This window comes from Salvelinus fontinalis, chromosome 25, assembly GCF_029448725.1.
Source record: "Salvelinus fontinalis isolate EN_2023a chromosome 25, ASM2944872v1, whole genome shotgun sequence".
Classification (NCBI taxonomy): domain Eukaryota; kingdom Metazoa; phylum Chordata; class Actinopteri; order Salmoniformes; family Salmonidae; genus Salvelinus; species Salvelinus fontinalis.
Window position 1 is genome coordinate 32,701,165 of NC_074689.1, and position 17,211 is coordinate 32,718,375.

General features: G+C 46.2%; 2 protein-coding genes across 4 annotated transcripts; one reads left to right on the top strand and one right to left on the bottom strand.

Annotated features, from left to right (window-relative positions):
• The first annotated feature begins 960 nt into the window (after positions 1-960).
• Positions 961-7,159, top strand: spice1 (spindle and centriole associated protein 1). Of its 2 annotated transcripts, none has more exons than XM_055881958.1 (17): positions 961-1,397; positions 1,513-1,560; positions 1,656-1,802; positions 2,030-2,132; positions 3,345-3,463; positions 3,530-3,624; positions 3,859-4,010; positions 4,312-4,437; positions 4,592-4,884; positions 4,971-5,102; positions 5,233-5,362; positions 5,443-5,583; positions 5,683-6,134; positions 6,299-6,473; positions 6,567-6,642; positions 6,812-6,872; positions 6,964-7,159. In XM_055881958.1, exons 1-17 carry the CDS (start codon positions 1,302-1,304, stop codon positions 7,015-7,017), a joined length of 2,400 nt encoding a protein of 799 aa, XP_055737933.1. In that variant the 5' UTR covers positions 961-1,301; the 3' UTR covers positions 7,018-7,159. The 2 variants fall into 2 exon arrangements, with proteins under 2 accessions (XP_055737933.1, XP_055737932.1); XM_055881957.1 differs by having other exon boundaries at positions 962-1,397; positions 6,564-6,642.
• A 59-nt stretch (positions 7,160-7,218) lies between these two features.
• LOC129823160 (uncharacterized) lies at positions 7,219-16,264 on the bottom strand. 2 transcript variants are annotated; one of them, XM_055881955.1, is made up of 8 exons: positions 14,042-16,264; positions 13,691-13,748; positions 13,243-13,560; positions 13,104-13,124; positions 12,725-12,976; positions 12,443-12,574; positions 12,082-12,318; positions 7,219-12,002 (listed from the first exon to the last, which is right to left on the bottom strand). In XM_055881955.1, exons 2-8 carry the CDS (start codon positions 13,722-13,724, stop codon positions 10,549-10,551), a joined length of 2,448 nt encoding a protein of 815 aa, XP_055737930.1. In that variant the 5' UTR covers positions 13,725-13,748; positions 14,042-16,264; the 3' UTR covers positions 7,219-10,548. The 2 variants fall into 2 exon arrangements, with proteins under 2 accessions (XP_055737930.1, XP_055737931.1); XM_055881956.1 differs by lacking the exon at positions 14,042-16,264 and having other exon boundaries at positions 13,691-13,928.
• Positions 16,265-17,211: the final 947 nt, after the last annotated feature.

Here is a 17,211-nt window from a genome sequence, read left to right on the forward strand (position 1 = left end):
AGTGAATACCATATAATTAGGAATTAGAATACTAATATGAAATTAATAGGATCTCTATGGTGAATACTAACTAATATATTAGGTTAACTACCTACTTTTTTTTTTTTTTTAGGGTACATTACATCTTTTCCTGATTATGTTGTTCGATGTTCAAGGTGAGTAGGTCCACTGTCTGTTCTGTCATATGGGAGCTGAAAATAATTTGTAAGATGACATTGCCACCTGGGGGTCATACGTATTAGCACAAATCCATAGAACCACTTGTGTTTTTCCCATTACTGATTATGCAAATACTATACATTGTTGTCATTTTATATTTTGAACTTGATGAAGAGTGGACCTATGTTTCTGTTCATTTTTCTATAGCGTTTAGCCCTATCTCAAGCTTTTTCTTACTACATCTACGTCTCTTGCAAAACAACTCTGTGTGCTTGCTTGTAGCTGTTGAAGACTACATTTCCCATTATGCTCTACTGCCAAAGAGCTCCTCAAAGATGTTTTATAACTTAACCAAGATAGACAACAGCCAGTCGTTTACAATGGGGAACAAATTAGTCATAGTGGCAGAACAAGCAAGGAAGTGGGCAGAGCCAAGCACGAACTAGCGAGATCCTATTTGGTTGTTCTAGTACATCTGCATATTTCCGTTAGGGAACGCCTACTTTGTGAAGTACGCGTGTGTAATAACTCAATTCGCCTTTGCGCACCTTCTAAACAACGCAATGTTTTAAAAAGTTTGCAAAGGGCAAATTCTACTAAACTTAGTCCACTCTGTTCATACCATATTGTAGTTTTGGGAACAGAAAATTGTATTGAGATCAAATATTTCATCGATGAGAACATTTGCAGAATGTCGGCAAAAATCCATCTCGATCCATCCTCTCCCAGTGGGCTTCCAGTGAGCTTCCTTTCACTACCATATTTGGTAGTGAGTGGAAACGGCAAGCGGATGCTTCACATTTATAAAATCAGTGAAATATCTGTCTCATTGTTCTATCTGTGGTGTGCTTTTATTGGTAACTAGGAAGTTACACATTTAACCCAGAAGCTCGCAACAACTGTTGAACACAGCGCCACTCCACAACGGAAAGTAAACAATGAATACAGCAAACTAACTAAACACTTTGCTACAGTTAATAACCTAGTTTGCCAGCAAGCTGCAAGCTAAAACGACCTAGTTTAAGAGTAGCTTGCGCTTGACTTTCATTGAAAAACTCTAATCTGGCAAACAACATAGCTAGGTAGGCTAACGTTAGCTAACTAATCAGACATTTTCTAGCTAGTTATCGTTTTCTTCCCAGATGTCGTTTACGAGGGTGGGCCGCTTACAGCACGGTCAAGGAAAACGACCCGCTGTGCGTCCCAAGAAGGCCAATGCCCCGAAGAGAGAGTGGGTGGTGAGTGTGCTTGTAGTCACTGTCATGGAATCAATTTTGCCACCAGGGGAGAATGAAGAGAATGAATGAATACATTTATGAAATTATGATGACTACCATCTTCTGCTAATTTCAGAGCACCGTCCATGACCTCTCTGTACACAAGGCTTCACCGGAGGAGCTGGTAAGAGAGACATGCTCTTGTTTTCTCTCTCTTATTTTTGTGATGTTGTTAGTTATCCTAGGTCAGTATGCCTCCTCATCTCTCTTCCTCCTCAGAGTCGTCGTCATGAGATGCACCGGTCCCAGAACCGAGTGGTGGCCCAGTGGGAGCTGAGAGAGAGAGCTCTGAGACACAGGAGGAAGAAGGGCCTCCCTGGTAGCCCAGCTCCGCTAGACCGCGCCAGCCTCAACATCATCAGAGAGGTGAGGAGTATAGACAGACCTCATGCGCAGATCATAGGGGTATCTCACGTAAATCTGATTTGATATGAAACTGCTTTGAAATTGCAAACTCAAGTCAGCTCGCAACTCAGTGATCACTTACATCCCCTTGATTCCCCACAGATGTTGCTTGAATGTTGTTTAATTACATAACTGCAGATTAATCTTTTGTCTTCACACTAAAGGCTTGTTATCTCATTGTGCTGTAGGTGTTCTCAGATCAGTTTCAACTGCAGGACGTTCTGGCCCGGTCAGACAGAGCCATGGCTGTGGTCAAAGACTTGTTTGGCGACGCACCTCGCAGGCAGACCGGTATGATACTGCTCTTATCCTGCTATGGATTAATGAATGGCTTTTCAATGTGTTTTGATCATGTGTTGGTTATTGTATGTCTGTGTTTGAATGTTCTCTATGCATCTTACAGGGTTTCTGTTGTAGCACCGGACATTTGACCGGCAGCATTTTAATTTGAAAGAAATTTACCAGACCCATAACTTGATTAGGGCGTCCACCCGCGTTGCTCCGAATGACAGAAAACACATTTAGATTCATATTAACATGCAACTCGAGGATGGAACTACGTGCATCCTTACCAAATTCCAATGCGCACTTTGAAGATTTTAGAATAAGTGTCCACATTTACTTTTCCTCAGCCAACAAGACGAGTAACAAACAGCAAAACCACCAGCTTAAATCATTCTATTATCTCCCATAGTAGAAAAGTTGACCTATTCTATTGGTCAGCTTGTGGAGAAACAGAGAGCCTACTCCAAACACTCTGGGACAGTTGTGGGATGATAGATCCCAAATTCAACCAGTAGGCCTAGACTACATAACCAAACTTTCAAAAGCAATGAGTCTGATGCAACAGATCAGAACGTTTTGCTTAATGTTGATCAACTATTATTTTTTCACATTATCAGTGCAGCAATGCACACAAGTCAGGAGGCTACGCACAAATGTTCGTTCCATAATGCAATTAGCGGGAAAACACTGTTGTCAAAAGTGCACTGCACATGTGAGCCGTTTCATGTGACAGAGATGGAAATATCCATTAGAAATGTAGAAAGAGGGGAGATCTAAAGATGCAACAACTAACATGGGTTGTTAATATGACTAGTATTGTGCCTTTGCTACTGGACAATGTAAAAAAACAAACTTGATTTGAAAACCAATAGAACATGAGAGAAATAGGCTACTGGTTTCAATGGCATATGGAAGTCTTAGTATCTGTACGCATGTAATAAATAACATACCTAACGAGTATACGCGTGTCAATTTAATTCCACAAAATTATGCAAATGCACCTTTAAACCGGTAAGTATGACCGGTCAAATGTATTTACATCGACTGGTATTTCCATCAATTAGCCTAATAGGCATTATTTCACAATGGGATTTTTATTTTTCTCCCGGTCAATCAGCTTTTCAATTTTTTTATTGTCTTAAAGCTGGTTATTACTGACCGGTTAACGGAAGCCCTAAAGTGTTGTTGTGAGTGATTTGTATTCTTTATTTTTCTCAGGGTTCCCCAGTGTTACCATGGCTCCAGACTGTGGCTCTGACTCAGACCTGCCTGTCCTCCAGAAACCAGAGGCCCCAACACAGCTCTCCCTCCTCAGCCAGTCCATGATGGACCCACAGGTACTACTCTCTCGCTCTCTTTGTGTGTCTTTTTCTATTTCTTAACATATTTATTTTTTATTTCAGGCTCTGAATGAGCTGGAGGACTCTGTTGAAGACCATAGTGATGAAGAAACTGGCCATTCTGCCTCTGTCAGTTTCAACTCCAACATGGATACCAGGTAACAACGCTGACATTCTGCCAAACACTTACCAATGCCCACACACACCCATTACAAATGATTATTTGCCAGATAGCAGGCCTCCGCACCTCTCTGATTCAGAGGGGGTTGAGTTAAATGCAGAAGACACTTTTCGGTTGAATGCATTCAGTTGTACAACTGACGAGGTATCCCCCCTTTCCCTTATCTGTTGTAATGTCTCTATCATAAGCTCACATTCTTTTCTGTTGTCAGTTACAAGGTGTATACCCGGAAAGTGAAAGCCAAGCCTTGTACTAGAGGAGGGAAGCAGCAAAGACCCCAGTGTATCTCCAACCTCCAGGGGGAAGGAGGAGACAGCCCCCCTCAGACTCCCAGTGCCTCAGGGGGAACCCAAGTACAAGCAGGTAAGAGGACAGATTGTTTAACTGGGAAAAAGGATGGATAATGTGCTGTACTATACATCAACTCTTACCCCTTAAACTGTATTATTGACTGTATGTTTGTTTTACTCCATGTGTAACTCTGTGTTGTTGTATGTGTCAAACTACTTTGCTTTATCTTGGCCAGGTCGCAATTGTAAATGAGAACTTGTTCTCAACTTGCCTACCTGGTTAAATAAATGTTAAATAAAAAATCTCTCCCTCTTGGTCTCTCACCCTCCTTCTCTCTTTTCCCTTCCCCTCTTTCTTCATCCTCTCTCTCCAGCTCTAAATGGCACAGTAAAAGTCCAGCGGTTGCGTTCCAGACAGCCCCAACCCCAGCCTGAACCTGAGGAGCCTTTCACCTTGGTCACTCAGGTCCTGAACCCAGACCCTCCTCTCACCCGCTCAGGTACGACTCATAGTGCATCACAACAACAGTCAATTCATCAGGTACTATTGTTTGAAGTTGACTGAATTAGTGCACATGAATGCATAGTAGTGCAGTAATTGGTTCATAAAGGCATATGTTAACATGTTTCTCCTACGTGTCTGTTTCTGTGTAGGCAGGAAGAGCCGGTCCTCGAAAGCCAGTAGGGGGCGCAGTACTGAGTCAGGTCTGGATGGCTCTACCCTCAGCTCTCTGAGTGGGAACCTGTCCAGCCTGGGGCTGCTGCAGGGCCTGCTGGGTCAGGTGGTGACAGAGCTGGATGGCCTTGAGCCAGAGGAGCCTCCCAGAGCCCCAGGAGCAGGGGAAGGAGAGGGGACGACGGGGCCAAAGCACAGCACACACGGCCTCACAGGTTTCTCTGTGGCTCTGGTGTCTACACTGGGCCGCCTGGCTAGACTACTCAGACAGGTATGCCTAACGACTATTCGACTGGTTCTCTGTGTCTATGTTCTGTTATGCCAGTATGAATGATAACTCTGTCCCCTGTGGTTCAGAGAGAGGAGGAGGCTCAGAGGGAGGGAAAGGAGAGGAGGAGGCTGGAGGAGGAGGTGAAGGAGCAGAGAGGGCTGATAGACGCCCTCACCGCAGAGACCCTGACCCTGAGAGAGGAGAGCGCCGCCCTGCAGGTCAGAATAAACATCACACACAGTATCTCTCTATATCACTTCTACCTTAAGAATGGCTTCCAAGGCTCATTCATGTTTCTTCATATCATTATGTGCGATGAAGAGATCTCTAATAGTGATTTCCCTCCAGGCAGGTCTGCAGCAGCGAGCGTGTGATCTGGAACAGAGGCTGGACACAGTGGTGCTGGTTCTGGGGGGATTGGGGGTACTAGGAGGAGACGGGGACTATGAGCCCCAAAAGACTGGCAGCATAGCTACAGGTCAGTACACACACACACGGTTCACTATACTTTTCCTCAATGTGTTATGAGTATTGGTAAAGAGTTGTGTCCCTATGCAGGCAGTGAGTGGGCACCGTCCTATGATGCAGACGCTCCTGTACCCTCCTATGAACAGAATCAGATTGGTCTCACTCTCAACCCTGCTGTGCTGCTCTCTCCACCACGTCAGAGAGACAACCGGCCACACGGTCACACTTCAGGTAACAGGTGTCTCTCTACCTCTTTCTGGGTTGTCTATTTGGCTCTACTCTGCTCTCTTTCTTCATGTTTTCATTCTGTCATGTTGCTCTCCTCTCCAGCTGTTCGCTCCCTGTCTCTCCACCACCTTCCCTCTCTCCCTGTGACCCGCGGCTCCTGTGACGACCTCCAGACCATCAGCTCCGCCCCCAATCTCTTCAGCCTGCCCCTACACCCCCTCCAGCTGCCACCCCAGACCCCCCCCCCTCTCCTCTGCGATCCGTCCCAGGGTGCCATGCTGTCTCAGATTGCTGAGCTGACCCGTCAGAACACTCTCATACGGAATCAGCTGGGGCAGTTCCACCCCGCTACTCCTCCCTCCGGGTCAGAGATTTGTGAAGGTCAGAGTTCAGGCAGGGAGTCTGTCTCCAGCAGTACAGGGAGACTGACTCCCCAACAGGGCATGGAGAAGAGAGGCTTCGCTCCCAGCAGCACAGGCAGAACAACACCCCAGCGTGAGGCAGGGAGAGAGAGGGGGACATGGTTCTGTGGTGGAGAGCAGCAAACACAGCAGGTGAGGTCACATCTAACAGAGCACTCACTGTCCAGATTTCAGGTCTCTTGAGTACTGTACAGTATGGCATGATAAACATTCCATGAGGTGAACATACTGGTGTCTTCAATCAAGTTTTGCATGAATGACAGGTGAAGTATCTGCTGTTTCTCTGTCTCCTACAGTCTGTGGTTAGTGAGGGCAAAGGCTGTGAGAGCAGTGTGGAACAGCGTCTCCTAGAGCTCAACAGGCAGAGTGCAGCAGCCAGGAGCAGACTGCTGGAGCTTATAGAACAACAGAGACAAAGCTCCTCCTCAGCCAGAGTCTCCCCCTCTGTCTCCCCCATACCTCCACTGTCGGGTAAGGCAGCTGTGTGTGTGAGACAAGGGGGGTGTGTGTTGTAACCATCTCCACACAGTATTCATTACATTGCTACGTTCTCCCTCTCAGCAGCAGGACTGAGCCCAGAGTCGTCCATGCTGCTGCCTGAACAGGACCCCTCCCCCCTGGTCAGTGGAGGTAGTAGATGGTGAGTCTGAAATAAGAACTGTAACCATTAGGGAGGACTGTAAACGGGACAATACAACACTGACTAGATCTGTGACTAGGACATTTCATTCTAACTGACTCGGCAGGTGATGTGGATGAAGGGATCAGAGGTCAGGTCATCTTGACTGAGGAGGTCCTGTGTGTTTCAGGTCTGCTGGTGGGGTCTCTCCACAAAGCCTTGGAGGACAGTCCAGAGGCAGCAGGACTCCGGTACACACACACTGGTTCATCCTATTTGTGGAATGTTTAGTCTTTTTTTTTTTAAGGATGATCATACAATTTTCCCTTTTGTCCAGTACAGGTGGACAAGCTGAAAGGAGAAGGCTGGTTTGCGTTGTCCACACATGTAAGATGAACAAGTTAAGAACTGAAAACAGAAACTCCCTGCAACTTTTATAACTTTTACTAGAGGTCACTTTAGACTTAAAATGTTAGTTTTTTACCCAGTTTTTACCTATGCAATTGTATTGTTTGTGAATTAAAACTTTTGATAACTGCTTGTGTTGCTGGTGCAGACATCATTTTCTATCTCATTGTATACACACAATAACACAGCACAACTTCGCTTGAGGCCAGTTTCAATATAGTTTAATAGCACTGTATAAAAAGTATTTTTAAATGACTGGTGTATGAATATGATTACATTTATGTTTTTGTAATTTAACAGACGCTCTTATCCAGAGAGAATAAGTCAGTGTATTCATCTTAAGATACAGTTGAAGTGGGAAGTTTACATACTCAGGTTGGAGTCATTAAAACAAATTTTTCAACCACTCCACAAATGTCTTGTGAACAAACTATAGTTTTGGCAAGTCGGTTAGGATATCTACTTTGCATGACACAAGTAATTTTTCCAACAATTGTTTACAGATTATTTCACTTATAATTCACTGTATCACAACTCCAGTGGGTCAGAAGTTTACATACACTAAGTTGACTGCCTTTAAACAGCTTGAAAATTCCAGGAAATTATGTCATGGCTTTAGAAGCTTCTGATAGGTTAATTGACAACACTTGGACGTGTCAATTGGATGTGTACTTGTGGATGGTTTTCAAGGCCTACCTTCAAACTCAGTGCCTCTTGCTTGACATGGGAAAAACAAAAGAAATCAGCCAAGATCTCAGAAAAAGAATTGTAGACAGACCACAAGTCTGGTTCATCCTTGGGAGCAATTTCCAAACGCCTGAAGGTACCACGTTCATCTGTACAAACAATAGTACGCAAGTACAACAATAGTACGCAAGTATAAGCACCATGGGACCACGCAGCTGTCATACCACTCAGAAAGGAGACGCGTTCTGTCTCTTAGAGATGAATGTACTTTGGTGCGAAAAGTGCAAATCAATCCCAGAACAACAGCAAAGGACCTTGTGAAGATGCTGGAGTAAACAGGTACAAAAGTATCTATATCCACAGTAAAACGAGTCCTATATCGACATAACCTTAAAGGCCGCTCAGCAAGGAAGAAGCCACTGCTCCAAAACCGCCATAAAAAAGTCAGACTACGGTTTGCAACTGCACATGGGGACAAAGATCGTACTTTTTGGAGAGATGTCCTCCTGTCTGATGAAACAAAATTAAAACTATTTGGCCATAATGACCATCGTTATGTTTGGAGGAAAAAGGGGGATGCTTGCATGCCAAAGAACACCATCCCAACCGTGAAGCACGGGGGTGGCAGCATCATGTTGTGGGGTTGCTTTGCTGAAGGAGGGACCGGTGCACTTCACAAAATAGATGGCATCATGAGGGAGGAAAATTATGTGGATATATTGAAGCAACATCTCAACACATCAGTCAGGAAGTTAAAGCTTGGTCGCAAATGGACAATGACCCCAAGCATACTTCCAAAGTTGTGGCAAAATGTCTTAAGGACAACAAAGTCAAGGTATTGGAGTGGCCATCACAAAGCCCGGACCTCAATCCTATAGACAATTTGTGGGCAGAACTGAAAAAGTGTGTGCGAGCAACAAGGCCTACAAACCTGACTCAGTTACACCAGCTCTGTCAGGAGGAATGGGCCAAAATTCACCCAACTTATTGTGGGAAGCTTGTGGAAGGCTACCCGAAACGTTTGACCCAAGTTAAACAATTTAAAGGCAATGCTTCCAAATACTAATTTGAGTGTATGTAAACGTCTGACCCACTGGGAATGTGATGAAAGAAATAAAAGCTGAGATAAATCATTCTCTCTACTATTATTCTGACATTTCACATTCTTAAAATAAAGTGGTGATGCTAACTGACCTAAAACAGGGAATTTTTACTAGGATTAAATGTCCGGAATTGTGAAAAACTGAGTTTAAATGTATTTGGCTAAGGTGTATGTAAACTTCCTGACTTCAACTGTAGCTAGGCGGGACAACCACATATCACAGTCTTAAGTACATTTTACACAGTTATCAGCGAAGTCGGTGCTAGTAGGAAAAGTCGGGGGCAAGGTTTCTATTTTATTTTTTAATTACATTATGATTGAACTATATCAGCTAAGGTACTGTGCATTGTTGGACAAAAATAGAAAATATAATGCTGCTGTATAGGTAAATAGATAAATAACTGAACAAGGATTGTAGCTGAGTTTAGCTGGGTTTAATAACATTGGGGTCCACCACACCTCATCATGCTGTACATGTGAAGACTGCTTTCTGGTTCTGAAGAACCTTTTTCAATCATGTGGGTGCTATAATCTATGCCTGAATACCAGTTTGTTGTTTCTGGTATTAAATCCCACCAAGTGAGATTTAATACCATTTCAGATGGGATTAGTTTTACTGGGGGAACTCAGGTAATGTACAAATCACCACATCTGTCATTTTAGTCCTGTCCGAATCTGCCATGTCAGTCATTTTTACTTGGAAGGTTGTTCTCCCAGCCCCTAAAAATCGACTGTTTTTTGGCAAACTCCCAGGTCCTCTGATAATACTTATCCCGTGTGAATCATCATCCGTGTGTTTTGAGGTATATTACAGAGTTGAACAGGTGCTGTACAGTTTGGGTAAGAATTTGGGAACAAATTGATGCGTAAAACTAAGTGCTATGCACGTAGCCTACAGATGAATGAACAGGTTTTTTTCTTCACAAATCAACTTTCCTAGAGTCATACTTCTCTTTGAAAAGATGAAGTGGATGATATTGTGCCGATGAAAATATAAATTGCCAGTGCTAACTGCGCCACCAGAGTCTCTGGGTTCGCGCCCAGGCTCTGTCGCAGCCGGCCGCGACCGGGAGGTCCGTGGGGCGACGCACAATTGGCATAGCGTCGTCCGGGGTAGGGAGGGTTTGGCCGGTAGGGATATCCTTGTCTCATCGCGCTCCAGCGACTCCTGTGGCGGGCCGGGCGCAGTGCGCGCTAACCAAGGGGGCCAGGTACACGGTGTTTCCTCCGACACATTGGTGCGGCTGGCTTCCGGGTTGGAGGCGCGCTGTGTTAAGAAGCAGTACGGCTGGTTGGGTTGTGCTTCGGAGGACGCATGGCTTTCGACCTTCGTCTCTCCCGAGCCCGTACGGGAGTTGTAGCGATGAGACAAGGTAGTAATTACTAGCGATTGGATACCACGAAAATTGGGGAGAAAATGGGATAAAAAAAATAAAAATAAAAATATATATAAATTGCCAGATCCGTCAGGTAATTAAGTGTCTGCGTAGGTTACAGTTCATGGTTCTTACTGATATGCATTATTATTATGACTTTCTCTGAACTGAAGACCATCATGCCAATAGTAGAGCCTCCAGGCTTCCGTCATAACGGTACATTTTGAATGAGAAAAAAATAACATTTACAGGGCAGTTTGGTAAAACTAATCCCGTGGGGTAAAACGGACATGCTGGGGAAATAATTACATAACCTACGTTCTATAATAATACTAGTCCCGTGCGAATAGGGTTTTAGAAAACTTCACAGTCTCTCTCAGCCACAGCAGAGATCCTCCCTGTCTTGTAGATGAACTTGACCTGGCAACGTGTCCCTGGGGTCGTGACCCTGAAACAGCAGCCCCCGTCCTGTAGTGTGGCAGAGTGTCTCTGAGACACCTGCTCCAGCTCTGTCCCGCTCTCCCTCCAATGCCTCTCCTCTCTCATCCACACTGTCTCGCCCTCTACTGCCAAAACCAACACTGTCCCCCCTAAACCCTGCACCTCGCCCACCCCCTGCTCCTGCAGTCCAGACACACGCACACACTGTGGCTCGCGTACCTCAAAGTACTGGCCCCTGTCATAGCCACGGCAACTAACACTGATAAGAAACGAGGCTGGCTCGGAGGTGACAAATTGGAGGACTTCCTCTATCCCGTTGTCGATGGCGACTGGGCCCCTGACCCTTTCTCCCCAGCGTATCTCTGGCCCTCCGAAGATCCGTACTTTCTCTGGGACAAGCTGGAAGCTGTGATGCTCCCCTGGCTTCAGGTAGCTCTCCAGACCCAACAGAGTGTCTTTATGCAGCTCCAGTAAGTTAAGCAGGCCCCACCTGACCGGGTCATACTTTACCACAGACAGAACCCTGTGTCTCACCCCAGCATCGAAGCTCTGGGGGCCGAACGCCGGCCGGGCCAGGGTTGAGCAGATGTGCTGGGTGATGGTAGCAATAGGAGCCTGGGAGAGATCTATGGAGGTAGTGCTTTCTTGTGGGTGCACCCTGTCCAGCAGACGTGTGATGCAGAGGCAGAGATCTCTGTACTGGATGGGGAGACCAGCTGGGACTGGGTGTGTGGAGGGAGCTCCGTGTCCCAGTGCTTTGCGGATGACCCGTGCAGGCAGGCCCTGGAAACGGGTGACTCTATGGAGTCTGCGAGAGCGGCAGGGGTACACAGCCCCCTCTTCAGGAGGGGAGAGGCACAGACTGTCCTGAAGAGGGTGGAGGTCACGTAGCAACTGAGCTAGTACTGTAACACTCTGTAACAGGCTCTCAGTTCCCCCGTCTGCCCAGCACTCCTCCAACTCCTGGAGAAGCTCTGTCTCCACTCTCTCACTGTCTCGTAACAGACGGACAGCATCCCTAGGTTCCCATAATGATTCCACTGCAGCCCCAGGATCCTCCAGAGCCTCTGCCATGCTGTCCCACAGGACCAAGCTAAAGATGTTCCACACTTTGTCTATGTGGTCCCCAGTGTGGAGATGGTCCCCAGCTCGCAGGTGGTGGTGGTCCCCAGTGTGGAGATGGTCCCCAGCTCGCAGGTGGTGGTGGTCCCCAGTGCGGAGGTGGTCCCTAGCTTGCAGGTGGTGGTGGTCCCCAGTGCAGAGGTGGTCCCCAGCTTGCAGGTGGTGGTGGTCCCCAGTGCGGAGAAAGGCCTCAACCACAGGTAGCAGCTTCAGTAACATACATCCCCTCTCAGAGAGCAGCACCCCTAAAAGCAACAAAACAGTTACTGATAGGTAGCTAGAGAGGTACCTGATACAAATAGACAAATAAGTAGTGAGACCTACGGTGTGCTGTGCACTCTGCCACCCTGTTTAGCAGCCTAGAGGCATCCTGGGTCTTACTGAGGAAGAGGGTAACCAGGGCCCTGAGCTGAACGATGTCCCCCACCTCCACCTCCTCCAACAGGCACTCTCTGACGGTCCTCCTGGGCAGACCCACTGCCACCCCCAGCTCACACACATTCAGCCTGGCCCCCTCACCTGGAGCCACGGCCAGCAGGGACAGCACCTGCTGGAGCACATCTGAGAGGGAGGAGGAGGTGACACAGGTTGTCACTGTCAATTGTTTATTTATTTTCAATCGGAATCTATCTTCTGCTTCTGATCTGCTTGTGTTATAATGGTAGTTAACTGGTGTGACCTTTACCTGAGAGTATGTGGGTGTCTGGGAGAGACAGACCTTCCCCATCAGTCTGTCTGGTCTCAACTGCTGTATGAGTACTACATAACTCATCATCCTTCACTTCCACAGGAGTACTACACACCCCAGGATCCTCCACTGCCACAGAGGTGATATAAACTTCATGACCACTGACCACAGAGATATCAGGCAGAGCCTCTACCAGCCCACTGACTGAAATACAGACACAAAACACTAGACAGAATTAAAAAGTAATAAACTTGTTATAACAAGTTAATAACCAGTCACCACTGATGTCTGAGGCCAGCTGTGGGTCTTCGCTGCCCAGTGCCTGGTAGAAGCTACAGCAGGCCCTCTCTCCCTTGGACAGACAGACGGACAGGAGCTGGTGGGTCTGCTGGTAAGATGTGGGCGCTGCCTGGACCTGGTCCAGTTCAAACTGAGTTAGGGTGCCATTAGAGAACAGATCCAGGGAGACTGGCAGGACAGAGAACCCCAACCGGCCACACAGGACACTGAGCTGGGCCTGCAGCTGACGCTCTGGGAAAGCCAAACAATACAACACAACACTGAATCAGATAGGAGATGACCAATGCCAGATGAGTAAAACACCTATGTATACCAACAGTCTGATCCTTTCAGAAAGAGGTCCTCTGCATTACCATACCTGTGGGTCCACGCTGAACATCTGTGGGGAAACAAAAGACATCAAATATCGTCTTAAGACTCAAGTTCTCATGTGGAAGTTGAAATTTGTTAACTATATTCACACACATTCATGTGTTCACACACTTGTCCCTCCATACCTGCATCAGTTCTGAGCCAGGCTCGGAGGCGCGGGTAGTGCTGCTTGCATCTCCCGAGGCACTCCATGAATCCTCTGGCCCCAGCCTCGTCCATCTCAGCCTGGACAACCTCCAGCAGCCTGCGGGCTCGGCCCTGAGGGGTCCTCTCTGCCCTCACCTCAAAGTAGTTCTCCTGGGAGAGCAGGCCGGATGCCAGGGTCCTGTCCAGCAGGGGAGCCAGGTTATACAGGGAGGCCACCAGGAGCTCTCTGGAGGCCAGCAGGTGGGACTTCACAGGCTGCTTCTGCCTCCCCGGAGGCCCCACTGGGCCTGGGTCTTCTGTCAAGAAGGATTGGAACAAACATTACTTCATCTTAGCAGTTATTCCAGCAGATTGGTAGTTCAATTGCGGGACAGTGTGTGTTTCAAACTACACCGGTGTGCATGGACAAGGGAACACACCCTCTACCTAGGTCTGACGTTGTGGGGAATTCCATCACCATGTATACTGATCCATTGCAGGCAGCCTGGCAAAGAAAACATTTAAATTAGATAGTTTTTTATTTAGCAAACTTTTTAATTGTGAATTCTTCATTTAAATCACAGGTACATCTGGAACTTGTAACGCTAGCCTTCTTTCAGTCAACTTCCTGGTTTAGCCTATGAGCATATTTCTGAGAGCAGAATGTCTGCCTTTTGCCCCCCCCCCCCCCCCCCCCCCCCAAAACTACATCCTCAAACATGACAACACTGACTATAATAATTTGGTTCTAAACTAATATACACTAGTAAACTTAATGAAACGAGTAAATTATCCTACCTGAATGTGTGGCGTATCGACGAAGTTGCCGCGCTCAACAGGGTTAGAGGACTACGGTACCCAACATGCTTTGCCATTAGACAGTCCCTCTACCAGGGTTGCCCCGCAACGAGGCGATGCCAAAGAAGATATATATCTTTTTTTATGCCAAAGAAGATGGACTCGTGGTTGTCGTGAGAAGGTTTGATTCTCACGAAATGCTGACATTAATAGCTACAACCAATTACATAATTTGTGAGTACATGTCAACTCTGACTCCAACTTTTGCAAGGTAGTTGCACGGGACGATGTTTTCTTTTGCATGTGTGGCAATTTCTCTACGCTCTCGCTGGGAAGAGTGCATGTCCTTGTCTTGAACAGATGAGATGACTCCACAGAAAAGCAGGAAGCATCTCAGGAAACAGATCTCACAAGCTGCTGGCCTCTGCCCATCCAGAGAACTTCCCCAAAAGTAGGGCAGGGTGCAGGAAGCACAGACACATGCAGCGGGCCTTCAGGGCAAGCTGAAGGTAGGATTATTACTGTACATTAGCCACCTTGACCTCTGTCGCAGCTCCTTTAAGTCGCCAGAAAGCAGGTTTAGGGGACCATCCACATTCAAGTAGTCCACCTCAATAATTCACAACATGCATTAAAGGTTTCTTCCACTAGATGGTAGTGTTTCACCTAGAACATAATGTAACGACCTTCTAACCCGAGGTCCGGCGCGCTATCGACTGTGCCGGATAAGCATGCTCGTGCCGCAGAGTCGATTTCCGCGCTTATAACCCCCGGGTCGTTAAAATAATTACATTGCAGCTAGATGTTGTAATTATACTAAGTTGCCAACAGACTGGGGTGTCACAACCAAAACAAAATCTATATGAAGGTCAATGAGGAAATATTTGGGGATAGTTATTGGGGGGCTTTGGGGGACATTGTGGACTCATTGGAACCAATGGCACAAAAGAGGGAAATAAAAGCAACCGTTGATTTGCTGCAATTGATATTGTGGAATCTAATAGCGTAACAGCTGCGTATTAGCTAACTTCGAGGACGCAAGAAAGTCTACAATGTCCCCAAAAGCACATTTTCCCCAAAATATTAGTATAATGATATGATAGTACCATGATCAGTTTCTAAAGCCTTCCCGCTCTCTTTAATGTTCAGTCCAAGAAAAACACAGACAGCTACTGTAACAAAGGATTCGTATTTTTGTATTCCAACATGTTGAGTGATTATATAGCTGTTTAAACTGCTTCTTGATCTTTTAGCCACAAATCATTGTATCAACTAGTAATTCAACAGACAATATGTATTTTATCATCTCAGGTGTGCACTATGCTATAATTATGCTGTGGTGTGGAGGTTGGAGGAGATGAGCTGTTTCCATTCCAGAGAGCAGTGACTATGCCATAATAGCCAGGGGGAATAGAGCTTGCCAGCTTGTAGTCAGTCCTAAAAGACTAAATGAGTTACCTCTGGTTTGTTCAGCCATTCCTATGGGGGAAAATGAATGGGGAAAGAATGGTGTTTTTTGATCAACGCTGAAATTAAGGTCTGAGGTTAACACAGACTTAGGAAATCTTATACGTTTTGTTCTATGAGATAATATCAGACAGTTAACATGACATTCATGAATTAGGAAGCCTTTATGTGCTTGTTTTGATGACATAAATGCTTCAAAATTCAATAAAAGTGATGTCAGCTGATGAAGATTATCTCAGAACAAAACGTACACTGAGTGTACAAAACATTAAGAACACCTGCTTTTTCCATGTCATAGACTGACCAGGTGAAGGCTATAATTCCTTATTGATGTCACTTGTTAAATCCACTTTAATCAGTGTAGATGAAGGGGGAGGAGACAGGTTAAAGAATGATTTTTAAGCCTTGAGACAATTGCGACGGATTGTGTATGTGTGCCATTCAGAGCGTGAATGGGCAAGATGAAAGATTTAAGTGCCTTTGAATGGGGTATGGTTGTGGGTGCCAGGTGCACCGGTTTGAGTCAAGAACTGCAACGCTGATGGGTTTTTCATGCTCAACAGTTTCCCGTGTGTATCGACAATGGTCCACCACCAAAAAGACATCCTTCCAACTTGACACAACTGTGGGAAGCATTGGAGTCAACATGGGCAAGCATCCCTGTGGAACGCTTTTGACACCTTGTATGGTCCATGTCCAGGCGAATTGAGGCTGTTCTGAGGGCAAAGGGTGAGTTGCAACTCAATATTAGAAAGGTGTTCTTAATGTTTGTTATATTCAGTGTTTTGAGATCTCCTAAGCCTGTGTTTACCACAGACCGTATTTTTGGGCGGAGTTAGTGCCTACAAAAATACGCCATTACTATTGCTCCCCATATCTTAAGGAGTAAATAGGTCAGATAATAACTGTGCTGCAGTATAAAGAGGCCTGGAGCAGCGGCGGTAAACACAGGGTTAAGGGTCGTCACGGGGATGCCAGCGGAGCGGGAGGGGCTTATTGTGTTCTGTGCGACTGAGTGGAGGAGGGGATGAATGGGGATTAACCTTGCCCCAGTGGCTTGCTATACCCCCCCCCCCCCCCCTCACACCCACCTCCACCCCACCCAGAGACCTGGGGAACATTGTGGGAACCCTCTCCTTCATCTGCCTTTAAGCAGTCAAGGGAGACTCCCTTCGCCACTTCTACTCCAGCCGACCTCTCCACATAACTGTACACAAGTTTGTCCTAATGCATAGGAAGTAGGGTGAAATTGTATATAGCTACTCACATAGGGTATACTATATAAACATTTACATACACACGTACAGACACAGTGGCATTTTCATGGAGACAATGACGCTCACAAATGCTTACATGTGTACAAGTAGGCCTGAATCTTATCGTTGCTTGATACACTCAGATACATAGTTAACCATTACAACACACAGTTAAGAGGCAGACACACACACACACACACACACACACAATACCAATGTGAGGGGGGAGACTGCACAGGCACACGCTTTAGTTTTCTTAACACATTTCAATCTGCTCCTACTTCACCTTAATGAAGGGGGGTTGGAGTCTCCCCCTCTCCACAGCCCCGAAAACACACACTCTCTTTCTCACACACACACTCCAGCTCAAACACACACTCAGTCACTGCTTGACACGATTGACTTCCACATTGTCTAGGGAAGTTGTGAGGGACACTTGACAGACTA

Bases quoted from the DNA above. Each gene is read 5' to 3' on its own strand.
- spice1 (XM_055881957.1), top strand. From the start codon at position 1,302: ATGTCGTTTACGAGGGTGGGCCGCTTACAGCACGGTCAAGGAAAACGA. The intron at 1,561-1,655 runs GTAAGAGAGACA...CTTCCTCCTCAG, and splicing joins AGGCTTCACCGGAGGAGCTG to AGTCGTCGTCATGAGATGCA. The intron at 5,363-5,442 runs GTCAGTACACAC...GTCCCTATGCAG, and splicing joins GACTGGCAGCATAGCTACAG to GCAGTGAGTGGGCACCGTCC.
- LOC129823160 (XM_055881955.1), bottom strand. From the start codon at position 13,724: ATGGTGATGGAATTCCCCACAACGTCAGACCTAG. The intron at 13,561-13,690 runs GTAGAGGGTGTG...CCTTCTTGACAG, and splicing joins CCCCACAACGTCAGACCTAG to AAGACCCAGGCCCAGTGGGG. The intron at 12,575-12,724 runs GTGACTGGTTAT...CCTCTGTGGCAG, and splicing joins GCTGGCCTCAGACATCAGTG to TGGAGGATCCTGGGGTGTGT.